Source organism: Podarcis raffonei, chromosome 9, assembly GCF_027172205.1.
Source record: "Podarcis raffonei isolate rPodRaf1 chromosome 9, rPodRaf1.pri, whole genome shotgun sequence".
Classification (NCBI taxonomy): domain Eukaryota; kingdom Metazoa; phylum Chordata; class Lepidosauria; order Squamata; family Lacertidae; genus Podarcis; species Podarcis raffonei.
The window spans coordinates 11,777,870-11,793,693 of NC_070610.1; the positions used below are offsets into that span (position 1 = coordinate 11,777,870).

Below are 15,824 nucleotides of genomic sequence, written 5' to 3' on the forward strand. Positions count from 1 at the left end.
GGGTGCGCTCCCGCTGCTCGGTCCCAGTGCCTGCCAACCTAGCAGTTCGAAAGCACCCCGGGTGCAAGTAGATAAATAGGGACCGCTTACTGGCGGGAAGGTAAACGGCGTTCCGTGTGCTGCGCTGGCTCGCCAGATGCAGCTTGTCACGCTGGCCACGTGACCCGGAAGTGTCTGCGGACAGCGCTGGCCCCCGGCCTCTTGAGTGAGATGGGCGCACAACCCCAGAGTCTGTCAAGACTGGCCCGTACGGGCAGGGGTACCTTTACCTTTACCTTACCGGATATGCTTAAGACGGCCTTGCATTAATATTTAAAAAATTTCCTATACCAAGGCTGCCTTCATATGTCTTCTAAAGGTTGTATAGTTGCTTATCTCCTTGGCTCGGGGGTTGCATAACTCCATACCCTCCAACATTTCTCCAATGAAAATAGGGACGTCCTAAAGAAAAGTGGGGGACGCGGGTGGCATTGTGGGTTAAACCACAGAGCCTAGGACTTGCTGATCAGAAGGTCGGCGGTTTGAATCCCCGTGACGGGGTGAGCTCCCGTTGTTCAGTCCCTGCTCCTGCCAACCTAGCAGTTCGAAAGCACGTTAAAGTGCAAGTAGATAAATAGGTACTGCTCCGGCGGGAAGGTAAACGGCGTTTCCGTGCGCTGCTCTGGTTCATCAGAAGCGGCTTAGTCATGCTGGCCACATGACCCAGAAGCTGTACGCCAGCTCCCTCGGCCAATAAAGCGAGATGAGCACCGCAACCCCAGAGTCGGTCACGACTAGACCTATATGGTCAGGGGTCCCTTTACCTTTACCTTTAAAGAAAAGTGGGACATTCCGGGAACAAATCAGAAACCAGGATGGCTTTTGTAAATCCGGGATTGTCTCTGGAAAATAAGGACATTGGAGGGTCTGCCATCCAGAATAGGCAGACGGCCAATCTCCCAAACACTGGAGCCACTCACCTACAGTGCCTCCATCTTCCCAAGGCTCAGTTTGTTAGCCCTCATCCATTCCACATCTAAATACAGACAGTGTTCCAGACCATGGTCTGCCTCTCCTGACACAGATGTTAAAGAGAAACAGGGAATAGGGCCGGATACACAGTCCCCTGCTCTCTGGTAATGTTCCTGCAGTTAGGGATGAAGCTGCTGACCAACAGTGCCTCCAGTACTCATCCCGTAGAGCCAGTCAAGAAGACTGCTGGGCCCATGGCACCAAAAGCTGCCAGCAGATCAAGAAGCAGAACTAGAGGTGCACCCCCTGTCCCACTCTTAATACAAGCCTTCCATCAGGGAGACTGAGGCTGATTCAGTTCCAAACCGCACCTGAAGCCAGGCAGATACAGATATTCCATTTCATCCAGGAACTCCTGCAACTGTTCTGGCGCCACTCTCTGTTCCCACACAGCGTAAGGCAGTTTCCTGCATTCCTATGGAATCCATTGTGAATTGGCTATTATAGCTTATTATGCTTCATTACAGTGAAAAACATTATAGGAGAATGTGTTTCATTCTCTTGATTAAGAAGCGTCTATTTAAATCAATAGATATCATTTACCTGTATTCTCGATCTTTTTAGTCTTACGCAGTTTGACTATTTTCCCCTCTTGGCAGCAAGAGAGATTCTGTATACAATAACGCTTTAGTCCCAAAAGTTGTGAAAGAGAAGACATATTTCATAATTTTCAATTCACAGCATACGAGGACTCTTGTTTTCTGAATAAGTATTGATCTGCAGTTTGCAGAATATGCCAAGCCTGAGAGCATTTCTTTTAATTAAAAGGCATAGGCTTGGATGTTGTTGGTAGACAGCAAGAGGGGCTTTGGTGCCTTCAGTTTGACAGCTCTTTTTATTTGCTCTAGAATGGAATTAGACAAATGACAAATTTTCATGTGAGATATATGCATGACAAACTGCCTCACACAGTGGCATCCACAGAGGGGAAGCTAACCAGGGAATATGTTTTCTCCATGTGGTCTGGAGCGAGATCTTTGTAGTTAGTAGGGCTGGGCAATATCTGCTTTTGAACATCATGGTATATCACCAGCTAAATATTGTGATATACTGATATATCCAATGTCTGAAATAAGGGTGAAAGTATGTAGAGGTGGAAGAATTGATGCTTTTGAACTATGGTGCTGGAGGAGACTCTTGAGAGTCCCATGGACTGCAAGAAGATCAAACCTATCCATTCTTAAGGAAATCAGCCCTGAGTGCTCACTGGAAAGACAGATCCTGAAGCTGAGGCTCCAATACTTTGGCCACCTCATGAGAAGAGAAGACTCCCTGGAAAAGACCCTGATGTTGGGAAAGATGGAGGGCACAAGGAGAAGGGGACGACAGAGGACGAGATGGTTGGATAGTGTTCTCGAAGCTACCAACATGAGTTTGACCAAACTGCGGGAGGCAGTGGAAGACAGGAGTGCCTGGCGTGCTCTGGTCCAGGGGGTCACGAAGAGTCGGACACGACTAAACGACTAAACAACAACAACAGTATGTAGAGGTGAATAGTAGGGCTAGGTGATATCTGGTTTTCAACTTCCAGCTATACATCACAATATACCAAAATACCACAATGTCTTAAATAAGGATGCAGTTATGTAGAGGCACTGGCTGGCTTCACAGTTTTCCCCGCATTGTGATTTTTGCATAGCACACGCACTATCATGATTCTCAATACAGTGGTACCTTGAGTTAGAAATGCCTCAGGTTATAAACACCTCAGGTTACAAGCTCCGCTAACCTGGAAGAGTTACCTCGAGTTGAGAACTTTGCCCCAGGATGAGAATGGAAATCGTGTGCAACGGCAGCAAGAAAGCACACCTCTAGTTAAGAACAATTTCAGGTTAAGAATGGACCTCCAGAGCGAATTAAGTTCTTAACCCGCGGTACCACCAGGTCAAAAATTATGAAACCAGTATCATGATGTGGACTTGAAACTGGTTTGGGACAATATATCACTCAGCCCTAATACACATCATGATTTGTGACATATTGCCAGGTAAAAAACAATGAACCCAATATGATATGGACGATACACTGTATAGATATATCACCCAGCCCTAGTAGTCACCATTGATGAGACAGAACTCGATCCCAATCAAGATGGACCCAGACTCAATTTCTCCAGCTGTGTTTTGCCCAGCTCATTAGCTTTCCCAATGGCGCAGTGACGTCACCACACTCTCAACATTGTGGGTGCCTTGGGGCATCGGACAGACGGCCCCTGCCTTGATTTCCCAGACACTTCTGATGTAGCAACCTCACCGTTCCCTTGATTGTGGATACGTAGCTTTAACTGTGTTGGCTAGGACTGCCTCAGCCACATCTGAAAGTTATGAATGTCGTGAATTCTGGAAGAGTGGTTAGCCTTAATCATGTGGTATTCACACCTTCCACAAGGTGAATAGATTGAACGTGTAGAGGAGGAGCAGGATGACTCTGTGTGCCTCTTCACTTCCCCATGTTGATGAGCCAGGAAGGTGCATGGATTGCCACACACATACACTGAAAGAGGCATGATCTGTGTTCCGTGGAGTCACAAGAGAGGGAAGGACACAAAGAATTGCTGCATACCGTTCCACCTCTTAATAGAGGTGAGGCAGAACTACAGATAGTGTGGGGGGGGGAGGCATCATTCTGTTGCCCTGCCTGTCCTTTGGGCAGCAGACATTTTGGAGAATGTATGGATAGGGTCATTATCATAGTCATAGCAAACGACAGGGGTGAGGGGAAGCCTATAGTTTTAGTTGGCAAACTCATCGCTTCCTCCCTTGCATTGCGTATACAAAGCCTCCAGATTTTGTAGTCCATATCAAGAGATGCCTTGCACAAACAGGCCGTGCTTATGTCTTCAATGTGCAATGGCCTAGAGAAGCCTTAGTCAGGTGTTTAGACAGACTCTTTTTTCTATGACTGATGTTTCTTAAAGTTAACCAACAAACTTAAACTAGCAATGGGACAAGCAAAAGAGGATCAATATGGCTAACCTGATGCAACAACCTGTACAAACAAGCCACACTGCAATTAAATGAACACACCCAAGCAAGCTCTGGACCCCGCAATCTCTCACAATATCAGTAAGTAAGTAAGTAAGTAAGTAAGTAAGTAAGTAAGTAAGTATATAAACAAAGGACCTACCCACATGATGCTGACATAAACCAGTACACTAACACTAGGCTTTTAATGTTTGATGCATTACTGTATTTTAATATTTTGTTGGAAGCTGTCCAGAGTGGCTGGGGAATCCCAGCCAAATGGGTGGGGTAGAAAATAATAATAATAATAATAATAATAATAATAATAATAATAATAATAATTAGCAACGGAACAAAAGAACAATCCTCTCCTCTCTCCCGCAACTGTAAAATGTCTATGACAAAAGTGTTTTTCACTAAATGTAAATGAACTGTGAAAAGGACCTTATGAATGAAAGTGAAGATGATGGTTGTTTTGTCACGCAAAAAAAAAATTCAATGGAAACAGCTATGACTGTCCTCTGCAAAACAATTGGTTCAGTCTACCTTTTGTTTCCACAGTTGTGCACTTGAGACAGCACATGGTTGCTTGGGGGGGGGGGACTTTAGGTAGCTTTCTACATGCAAGCTCATCACTCACGGGGAAGAAAGATCATGTGACCTGAGCGCATGTGAAGTCTCCACGTCCCCAGTTAATGATATGTGGGTGGTGGGGGAGGCAATACATGCCTGCTTCTCCACCACTGAAAGAAGACAATCAACCATGGAAACATGTGAACCCAAAATGTCCACAACTGCAGCAGCAAGCAAGGATGTCTGCAGCACTTTAATTTATTGCTAGTTAAACCCCTGAGCAGATGAAAGCAAGAGAAGTCTAAAAAACATGTGTGTTGAATTGCAACTGATGTTTTTCCCCCTCCTCGGTTTCCTTATTAAATATGCTGACTTCTTCATTGGAAATTGCTGTTTCCATGCTCACAAATCTTCTGTTTGTTTCCTCCTCGACAGTGGGCACTATAAAGGTGTCAGTTCGTGAACAATGCTTGCAAAATGCCACTCATAAGAAATCCCTAGTATTTACCCTTAATCCTCTTTATTGATACTCATATGTTTTAGTTTCTGTCTGTCTTCAACTGTAGCTCAGATTACCAGCCACAGGAAAACTCAAAATGTAAATCAGGCTTGACATTTTGAACCTACAGCAGTTTCAGACAGCTCACAATTTGTTCCAGGGTGCAGTCTCCAAATGGCAGAGCAAACCCTGCGGCAAACAACATGGTCATGGGTCCAGTTCAGATGGTCTGCAAGCAACACTCATATTGTTGCCTGTGGATGGCTTACAATTGGTAGGAATTGCAGGGAGGTGCAGATTGCCTGACTCAAGTGTTTTCTTTTCTTTTTTTTAAATGACATTTATTAAGAGTTTAACAATTACAGAGAAAATAAAAATAAAAATAAGAGAATAAAAAGTTACAATACTTCAAAAATAAAAACAAAAAACACAATAAAAAACAGTACAACAAAATAGTAAAAAAGAAAAAGAAACAAAAACATTTAAAAACACATCCAGTATTTATATCTTTATCTTTCATTTACTTGTTTCATCAACCTCCTCACACCTCCCTTTTTTGTATTCTAATTCAATTAGCTATTTCAGCAAATCCTTTCCATCTTTCTCAGTATATTCTGTCATTTAATTATCTTAACTTATTTTAACCTTATCTTACCATAAAAAACCCTAAAACTTAAAACTTATTTATACTTATCTCCTTATAGCATTTCTACTAAAGCCAAATAGTTTCATTCCAACATTTTTCTTACACTCATTAACTTTACAATATTTCTTTAAATGAATTTTTAAACTTTCTTCCAATCTTCATCCACCGTCTCTTCTTCCTGGTCTCGGGTTCTGTCAGTCTTTTCTGTCAATTCCCTCTAGTCCATCAACCTGGTGATCTTCTATCCGAGGCTCTTAACTCTTTTCCATGTCCCTTCTGCAAATCTTCTTCATATTTGTACCTGCACTTTGCTTTGTCTTCTGCTGATCTTATTCTTAATTTCCTTCCTTTGTCACTAAGGAGCAGATCTCGGGGAAACTCCAACCTAACACTTTATTTAGCCCTTCTCGACAGGTCAGCCCATTCTTCATGGTCGGCACTTAAATCCAAAAGAAATTTCAAAGCATGCTCCAGTGTCCCTCCAAATTTAAAGGCCCCCACAACTCCAGTCTCTCCCTGGTCCAGAACCAGATCCCAAAGGTCAGAACATCCCTGCGTAGGGGGATCTATCCAGCTTCCCATCTCCAATCCAGCCGGGACTCCATCTCTCCAGATATTGCTCACTCCAGGTTCGGGCATCAGAAGCAACGGCTTATATTCCTGCAAGGCCACAGCTCTCTCCATTTGTATTACTTGAGGTTCAACTACAACCTCCTCCTTTATTTTCTCCTCAGCTTGCCCTCTCAATGCAGATTCCTGGGTCAATTCCTGAGGGGTTTCTATATAGGTGTTCGCTGTTTGTCCAGACTCAAGTGTTTTCACATGGGGCCTTTATGTGGGGCTGTTGTGATTTGTGTGATTGCTTTAGGATTCCTCTCGCCCCCCACTATTATCACAAAACGGAAGCAGCCACACGTCGAGGGAGCATCTGAGCAGTTCCAAGTGTATAAACTAGGCCAGTGGTCACCAGGATTCCACATTGATCCTCCATGTTGTTACTGTAGTTGTTGTTGTTTAGTCGTTTAGTCATGTACTACTCTTCGTGACCCCATGGACCAGAGCACGCCAGGCACTCCTGTCTTCCACTGCCTCCCGCAGTTTGGTCAAACTCATGCAGGTAGCTTCGAGAACACTATCCAACCATCTCGTCCTCTGTCATCCCCTTCTCCTTGTGCCCTCCATCTTTCCCAACATCAGGGTCTTTTCCAGGGAGTCTTCTCTTCTCATGAGGTGGCCAAAGTACTGGAGTCTCAGCTTCAGGATCTGTCCTTCCAGTGAGCACTCAGGGCTGATTTCCTTCAGGCTCAATCTTCTTGCAGTCCATGGGACTCTCAAGAGTCTCCTCCAGCACCATAATTCAAAAGCATCAATTCTTCGGTGATCAGCCTTCTTTATGGTCCAGCTCTCACTTCCATACATCACTACTGGGAAAACCGTAGCTTTAACTATATGGACCTTTGTTGGCAAGGTGATGTCTCTGCTTTTTAAGATGCTGTCTAGGTTTGTCATTGTCCATGGAGTTTTCTTGTTACTGTAAAAGTGTTCTTTTCAATCTAGCATCTGAAGTGCAAAAGAAAAGAAGGAAACAAGATTTCATTTGCTTGTATCAGTTTTTAATCAAAGTGGTACCTTGGTTCTCGAACTTAATCCGTTCTTGGAGTCTGTTCGACTCCCGAAACTGTTCAAAAACCAAGGGGCGGCTTCCGATTGGCTGCTGGAGCTTCCTGCACTCAAGCGGAAGCCCCGTCTGACGTTAGGCTTCCGAAAAACGTTCACAAACTGGAACACTTCCTTCAGGGTTTGCAGTGTTCGGGAGCTGATTTGTTCCAGAGCCAAGCCGTTCTAGCACCAAGGTACCACTGTATTAGGAAAAAGTCTGTCAATGATAGGAAGAGAAGGAAAATAAGCAGAGTGTTGTTTTATTGTAAAAGATATGGGATATATGTTGAATGTTGCGGAGCACTACGTTGTTAGTTTGTTTTAATAGTATTTTAAGTGGCATCCTGCTTTTTGCATTTCAGTATTGTATGAGTGGCAGTAACCTTCAAATGAGCACGGAAAGGTTTGGATTTGGGTCAGACTAAAGATCCACTAGGGGATGCGGGTGGCGCTGTGGGTTAAACCACAGAGCCTAGGACTTACTGATCAGAAGGTCAGCAGTTCGAATCCCCGCGATGGGGTGAGATCCCGTTGTTCAGTCCCTGCTCCTGCCAACCTAGCAGTTTAAAAGCACGTCAAAGTGCAAGTAGATAAATAGGTACCACTGTGGTGGGAAGGTAAATGGCGTTTCCATGCACTGCTCTGGTTCGCCAGCAGCAGCTTAGTCATGCTGGCCATATGACCCAGAAGCTGTACGCCGGCTCCCTCGGCTAATAAAGCGAGCTGAGCGCCGCAACCCCAGAGTCAGCCACGACTGGACCTAATGGTCAGGGGTCCCTTTACCTTTAAAGATCCACTTAGTTCCTCATTTTGTTTCCAACCGTGAACAGAGAGAAGCTCTGGAAAGCTCAGCAGAGGGAATGAAGGCCACAGTCTTTTCCTTTCATTTGTCCCCAACAACTGCCTCTAAAAATGGAGGCTGCATTTAGTTATCTTGTCTGTCCCTTAAGATCAGCTAAGGAGGATCTCCACCAAGTCTGTGGATCTCTGAGGTGCAGTTATCGTTATGTGGAACATGGCATTCTCAGTGATGGTGTCCAAACCCTGAAACATCTTGAGAGGCTAATTTATCTTCCTCTCTCCCAGACTTCTGATCGGCAAGTCCTTGGCTCTGTGGTTTAACCCACAGCGCTACCCGTGTCCCTCTAGCAACCATAGCCAAGCCAAATTTATAAGTTCTTCCTTCTCTGATAACAACAAGTACTGCTGGTTATATATCCTGTTCTTCTTCAGAACAGCCTCCTGCCCCATCAGCTAATCTAGGAAGTATAAAATATAATTTGTCACTGCTGGCCAATGGCAAGGTCTTTGCTCTCCCCCACCTGCTCCAAGCTTAGGGTGGTGACCCACTGATGGAGTTGTCTATCAAGGTTCCAGTCCACCAGAAGAGGGACAAGCGGTAAAGGGTGCCAGAACTGGGAAGTAAAACATATGCAGAAATGGAAAATATATGGTCTAATGAGGCTAGCCTGGAGACTACTGTTTGTGGCATTATAAGCAGAAAGCAAGGGATTAATGGCAAACCTTCGAAAATGCCACTGGTCAGTGGGAGAGAAGAAGATATTTCAATAAAAGAACTGAACGAGCTGTCAGTGTGATGTGAAGCCCCAGTAAATTGATGTCATAACATTCCAAGAATGAAAAGACCTTGTGGGGAGTGAGTGTCCCGTGGTATCAAAGCTAACACAGAGATCAAGGAAAGAAAAGTATGCAGAGGAGACTGGGCAAGAAAGAGATGGGTGCCGTAGAAGACAAGACAAATGATGTACTCTGCCATATACCTGAAATGGTTCTTTCAGCTGTTGTGACCACCCATGGCGGTTAATTAATTAGACGACCTTCCTGATACAGTGATTAATGGCATAATGGGTGTAAATAGATCTATGCTAATTAATAATGTGGCTGTCACCAAAGTACTTGGACACCGTAGGAACTGGGAATAAGGTTTGCTTCATATGCGAAAGTTCTCCTTTGTAGATACACTATCTCCTATCTGGAGCGCATGTTCCGGTAAAGTGCTTTTGGGTTCTTGCCTTCTAATTCAGATATATGATATACCTAGGGCTGGGTTTGCACCAGCAGTTTCCATACAACCTGCTTTTCATACATACATGAAGAGAACATGGTTTAATCACTGTATATTGAGCTGTCCTCAAAGACAACATGAAAACCACAGTTAATACAGAATGCAGCTGCCGGAATTTTAGATAGGACTAGTGGTTGGGAACCCATCACACTGATGTTGAAAGAGTTTCACTGGCTTCCTTTCTACTTCTGAGCTCATTTCAAGGTACTGGTGCAAGTATCTGAATGAACATCTGCTCCCAACCTGACCTGCTCATATTCCGAGGTCATTCTCTTCTCTGAGCAGAGGTGAGGCAGGGGCTGACCAGAGGGAGGACATTTTTAGTGGTTGCTCCTTGTTTGTGGAACATTTTCCCCAAGGAAGTTCACGTGATGCCTTCACTGCTACCTTTTTTTTGCTGCCAGGCAAATCATTTTGTATTCACCCAGGCCTTTCAAATATTTTTAGTTTAGCTGTTTTTAGTTAGGCTGGAATCCAGTACAGTATACACTTGCATTGAACCTAATAGGACTTCTGTACTGCACATCTAGAAGGGACGCGGGTAGTGCTGTGGGTTAAACCACAGAGCCTAGGACTTGTGGATCAGAAGGTCGGCGGTTCGAATCCCCGCGACGGGGTGAGCGCCCGTTGCTCAGTCCCTGCTCCTGCCAACCTAGCAGTTTGAAAGCACTTCAAAGTGCAAGTAGATAAATAGGTACCGCTCTGGCGGGAAGGTAAACGGCATTTCCGTGCACTGCTCTGGTTCGCCAGAAGCAGCTTAGTCATGCTGGCCACATGACGCGGAAGCTGTACGCCGGCTCCCTCGGCCAATAAAGCAAGATGAGCGCCACAACCCCAGAGTCGGCCACGACTGGACCTAATGGTCAGGGCCCCCTTTACCTTACTGCACATCTGTTGATTTGTGAGATTTGCTCTGTTTAGAAACAGTATTACTTTGTATGGAGCTATTATGTCATTGTTTGTGTTTCTTTTAATATTGTAGGTCACTCTGGAATCTTATGAAAGGTAATCTAGAAATTAACAAAAATAAATAGTGTGCACCACATCCTGTGACCTTTTCCTGTCTGCGCTCAGCTTCTTCGTTTTCGTGAACTTTATTAAAGAGGTGCAGGTTTGTTGTGCAGATTGAATTTTACGTAGTACCATTGCCCTGCCCCCTCTTAGTCTCTCTCACACACACTAACTATGGCATGTGGTTTACCATTTCCTCACCATTATATGACTAATTTTCCTCACAAAAAATGAACTTGGGTTCGGGAATGATCCTAGAAACTTGTTATCAGGCCACTTTGAAATTCTTTCCTCCTCCTCCTCCTCCTCCTTCATCATCATCATCATCATCAACAACATACTGCATATATTATTTGAGGTGCTGTGTGGATATGGAAGTGCTATTGCAATAATTCAGCATTTGGCATAAAAAAAAGAAAGAAAACCCGAAGCATGAAATACCGAGAGGAAGAAACATATGTGTTTGGGAAATGCATGAAGATTATTTTGGGCCAGTGAGGGAGAGAAAAAATGAAATGAAATGTGACAAGGTTATTTGAGCAGCTTCAGCCTAGGAATCCAGCTTCAGAAACATTGTCTACGCATCCAATTTAACAGTAGTTTAACGCCCTTTGGTGTCTGTGGTGTTCACACTAAATTGAAGGAAGGAGTGTGTATTCTGTCCCCTAAAGGAGTGTGCACTCTTACCCCTATAGAGCCAAGGGCACTTCTCCTCCATAACCCTTATACAAGTACAGTGGTACCTCGGGTTACAGACGCTTCAGGTTACAGATGCTTCAGGTTCCGCTAACCCAGAAATAGTACCTCAGGTTAAGAACATTGCTTCAGGATGAGAACAGAAATTGTGCTCTGGTGGCGCAGCGGCAGCGGGAGGCCCCATTAGCTAAAGTGGTGCTTCAGGTTAAGAACAGTTTCAGGTTAAGAACGGACCTCCAGAACGAATTAAGTTCTTATCCCAAGGTACCACTGTACCACAAGCCATCTGTGTGAATGTATCTCCTCTGCCTGAAGATCACCTGGGCAGCACGACACTATTCTGGCTTTGTGCTCTACAAGCCGAGGGAAGTTTGAACTAGCTCCCCTCACCAGAGATAAGAGACCTTTGTATTTTTAAATTAGAATAGTCTGTTTCCAGGGCAAAACTTAGCTAAGAGTCTTCCTCTTATACCACCCCCCCAAAAAAAAAATAAGAATGGGAGAAAATGAGTTGGTGCAGCATGGCAGCAGTGCGCAATTTAACTGAGGATGTTGGGAAATCTTGCCCACGGCTTGGAAATAATGAGCTCCTGACGTGTTTTCTAATCAAAGTATCGGCATGGAGTCACCATGTTTAGCAAACGTCCTATCACCAAGGAAGCAGTACATCAAAAGTTCACTGTGGATATTATTTTTCTGTGCCTCACCTTTACATTATAGGTGTCTTCCTTAGCACCTCTTCCTTCTTATAATAGTTTAAAGCCTCCCCCCCCCAAAAGAAACCAGTAGATGTGTGTGAACAGCGTCCGTTATCACATTTGTTCCAGCTTCAGCGAACCAAGAACCACGCCTGTCGTCCTCAGTTATCTTTGTACACAGCACTGTTTTGAGCAGAGGTTTAATACACAAAAGATTGTTTCCCCCAAGATTTAGGTACCTCATAAATCAAGCTGACAAGTCACGTGGCCAGGTTTCCTCTTCTGTTTTGTCTATGGTATGCAGACAGATTATACAGTAGCGTCCTCAATGGCTTATTGTCTAATAATGTCAGAGGGCTGTGTTCTTCACACGCTATATTAGACGCTACCTAGGCAATTCTCTGCCTAAATATTTCGCGTGTGCATGGGTGACAAATAGTAAAGACACATTTCTGCACCTTTGAGTTTGCTGTGAAAGCAGAGGAGGCTTAAAACCATCACATTTGGGGGGGGGGGCTTTCCTTTGTAGGAGTATCAGGACACACAGTGATTCTCACACATTGACTTGCTCCATCTTAACATGTTGCCACGATGCTTTCTTAGTGTGGAATTATCAAGATGCACAATTATATTTCTAAGAACATAGAAAATCAGGTCATTTATTATTATTATTTTTTAAAAATCATCATACACAGTCAATTTGGACAAAACGTGTTCTTCCTAACAGAGAGCACGTGTTGCGGTGGGGGCCTGCAGGCCACCTCACTGTTACTGTGCGGATGTTTGGAGGGGATTCAGGCAGTGATTGGGTAAATTGAGTCTCCGGGAAGATTTCCTTGTTGCCAATTTGGAGGAGGGGTCAGAGGTTTTAAATGCTGGACGCCCAGCTTTGGGCGTCCTCTTGGGCTGCTTGCACCGGATCACCTGCCCACCCTCCCTGAATTGAGGGGGTTCTTTGCATTTGACATTGCTATGCCTGTCATGGGGTTGCCTGCTTTTGGGGCAGGGGCCTGGTAGGCATTTTGTCCATTTGGCTGATTGGCTGGTGCCATTTGGTTTTTGCCTACTGCGTAGCAAATCGTCACAACTTGTAAGGTTGGCGGTTAGGCATTGGTTAAAATTGGTTGGTGGAGGGGTAAGTGCCTACTCCTCCAATGGTGGTGCGGAAAGGGAATTCCGTTAAAGGAATTCAGGGGCTTGCCATCCTATCATCCTAGTCCCTGGCATCGGGCTTGGGCCGTGCAAGCCCCTGGGAGCATGCGGGTGAGAAGTGAGGGATTGATGCCCAGCTTCATTTCTCCCTGATATTGTTTTCCCTGACTGGCTTCCGCTGGAATCCGGAAGTCAGTTCTGTCCCTGGGGCAAGGACAGATAGTCGTAACCAATGCCTAAGCAACCACTCACATGTGTGTATTTAAATAAAGTTGTGGCCAAAATCATGCCAAAAACCTTAAACAAAATTTGATGTGTGATGTGTGAGTTATTGGGGTGGCTTGGGGACCTCGACACGCAAACAGTTGCAAACCAGTGGGAGGAAGAAACAGGATAATGCTCTACCAGATAACACTTGCATAGTCTCTGTGTGCGTAAAACTGCAGTGTATGGAGGCCTGACTCATACTGTTGACAGGATACGTAAAGTTTTGGGAACTAGCATATGGTTCAGGCCTACATATATGTTATGCAAATTTCCATTGTGAGCTTTTATAACGTTTCTTTTCATAGCGTTTCATAGCATTTTTTTAATAGCTGTATAGATCCAGCCCTAAGCTTCAGAGGTGTCTGGTCAATACCTGGATTTGTGGGTGTATGCACACCCCCTTGAGTTCTGTGGATTTGAATGAAATCTATAAACATGGTTTCTTCCCTTTTTTTTCCATATCAGCAATCTACATTGATGGCGTCCAACTGAAAGGCTACTTTGTGTGGTCCCTTTTGGACAACTTTGAGTGGACTTGCGGATACAGATCTCGCTTTGGACTCTTCCATGTGGACTTCGAAAATCCGGCTCTCCCTCGAGCTCCTTACAAATCGGCCATTGAATACGCCAAAGTTATTGCCAACAATGGACTGATGAAATCACATGGTTGACAACTGTCTGTTAATAATAAACGTTGGCCACTTACAAGAGAGGCACATGCCGTGAAATTGCCAAAAATAAACCAAGCTGAATTTTAATTTTCAATAACTATTTCTCAAAAAGCAGAAATCAGAGCAATAACTATGCAGAAAGGGGAAGTGAACCTATAAAGTTTTAAAGTTTGAATTTAAAATAAATAAATACAAAATAAATACAAATAAAATAAATAAATAAAATATATTAACATTTTCTGTAATGTTTAAAATACTTTTGACTTAAGGGATTCAGAGAGTGATGTCATATATTAAAGGTAAAGGGACCCCTGACCATTAGGTCCAGTCGTGGCCGACTCTGGGGTTGCGGCGCTCATTTTGCTTTATTGGCCAAGGGAGCCGGCATACAGCTTCCGGGTCATGTGGCCAGCAGGACTAAGCCGCTTCTGGCGAACCAGAACATTGCACAGAAACGCCGTTTACCTTCCCGCTGGAAGGTATTTACCTATTTATCTACTTGCACTTTGACGTGCTTTCGAACTACTAGGTTGGCAGGAGCAGGGACCGAGCAACGGGAGCTCACCCCGTCATTGCGGGGATTCGAACCGCCGACCTTCTGATCGGCAAGTCCTAGGCTCTGTGGTTTAACCCACAGCGCCACCCGTGTCCCCCAGATGTCATATATTATACAGCACCAAATGTTGGGTTGCTATCAAGTGGGCACATGTCTGGGAGTCGCAGCCAAAGAAGCTACATTAGAAACACACACAAATGAGCTACTCTTTCCTCCCTCCTATCACAATGAATGGGATAGTTTGATGCTTATTCATTTTCTTGGCCATCTGCTTGTCTGACATAGAGGAAGCACATTTGGTGGACTGTTCCGTATCTGTCTACTTATACACAGCCAGATTCCTGAAGAGCACACTTTTTCAGAACTACAGAATTACTGTATGTATTTGTCTGTTATAGGTTCTGGTACTAAGATAAGCTAACTAAGGCTTTACCAGTGAAACATCCTATTAAGTGGTCTGCATTTTCCTGAATGAAGAGAACTTCCTGGCCTCTTGCACTGGGCAGAAATTCAATAGGCAAAAGCAAGCAACTTGTCCATGTAAATTAAATGGGTGCTATATGAAGAGAACTCTTTAAAAAACAAATCTTTGCTCAAGCTAGGGGTTGGGGGGGAATTGGATTTAGTTTAAATTTAAAGGCAAACCTACTTAATTAATATTTTCTGAAACAGTACATGAACCGAATCAACCATCCTTTGAAATTCGCACAGCTTTGAATTTTGCGGTACAGTTCTCCAGCCTAATAATAATAATAATAATAATAATAATAATAATAATATAATTTATTCATATATCACCTTTTTCCCTGATGAGACTAAAGGCAGCCTACAGATTAAAACTCAACTAAATATTGGTAGAATGAAAACATTATATGTATATAAAATCTGTTTTATAAATCAGTTTAAACAAATTATGTACACAAAAATGCATATATTAGTGAAAATAACTTAGAAAAATGTGTATATTAGGAGAAATTTGCACTAAAATACTGATGAGTTTTTGTGAGGCTTTAAAAAAAAAGAAATCGCAAACTCCAATGGAATTGTGGAGAACTGAACTGAACTGGAAAAGTGAGAAACTGAGAAAACCCAAAATGGACAGATTAACTCGTTCCTAACCCCAAATGATCCAGTTTTAATGCCTGCCTCCCCCAAAAATGAATTCTGTGAGCTATATAATGCAATTTTGCAGAATTTCTTGAATTCACATAATCTGTTTTGCAGATTAAAAAACCCCCATACATTTTGCATCTTACTGTGATTTCATTGACCATGCCTAGGGGCAAGGAGGCATGTGGAACACTGAAACCTCAGCCCAACCTCTGGAAACCGTTCC

The 15,824-nt window shown here is 43.8% G+C and overlaps 1 protein-coding gene across 7 annotated transcripts in view; it reads left to right on the forward strand.

Moving 5' to 3' along the window:
* LOC128420714 (cytosolic beta-glucosidase-like) overlaps positions 1 to 14,200 on the forward strand; it is a 108,845-nt gene extending 94,645 nt beyond the window's left edge. For 4 of the 7 annotated variants that reach the window (XM_053402533.1, XM_053402532.1, XM_053402535.1 and 1 more), the window contains one exon: positions 13,727 to 14,200. In XM_053402533.1, coding sequence (XP_053258508.1) covers positions 13,727 to 13,932 — 206 coding nt within the window. In that variant the 3' untranslated portion in view covers positions 13,933 to 14,200. Of the gene's footprint in view, positions 1 to 3,970; positions 4,089 to 13,726 lie in introns of all 7 variants that reach the window. The other 3 variants (XR_008332095.1, XR_008332097.1, XR_008332096.1) reach the window with 3 other exon arrangements.
* Positions 14,201 to 15,824: the final 1,624 nt, after the last annotated feature.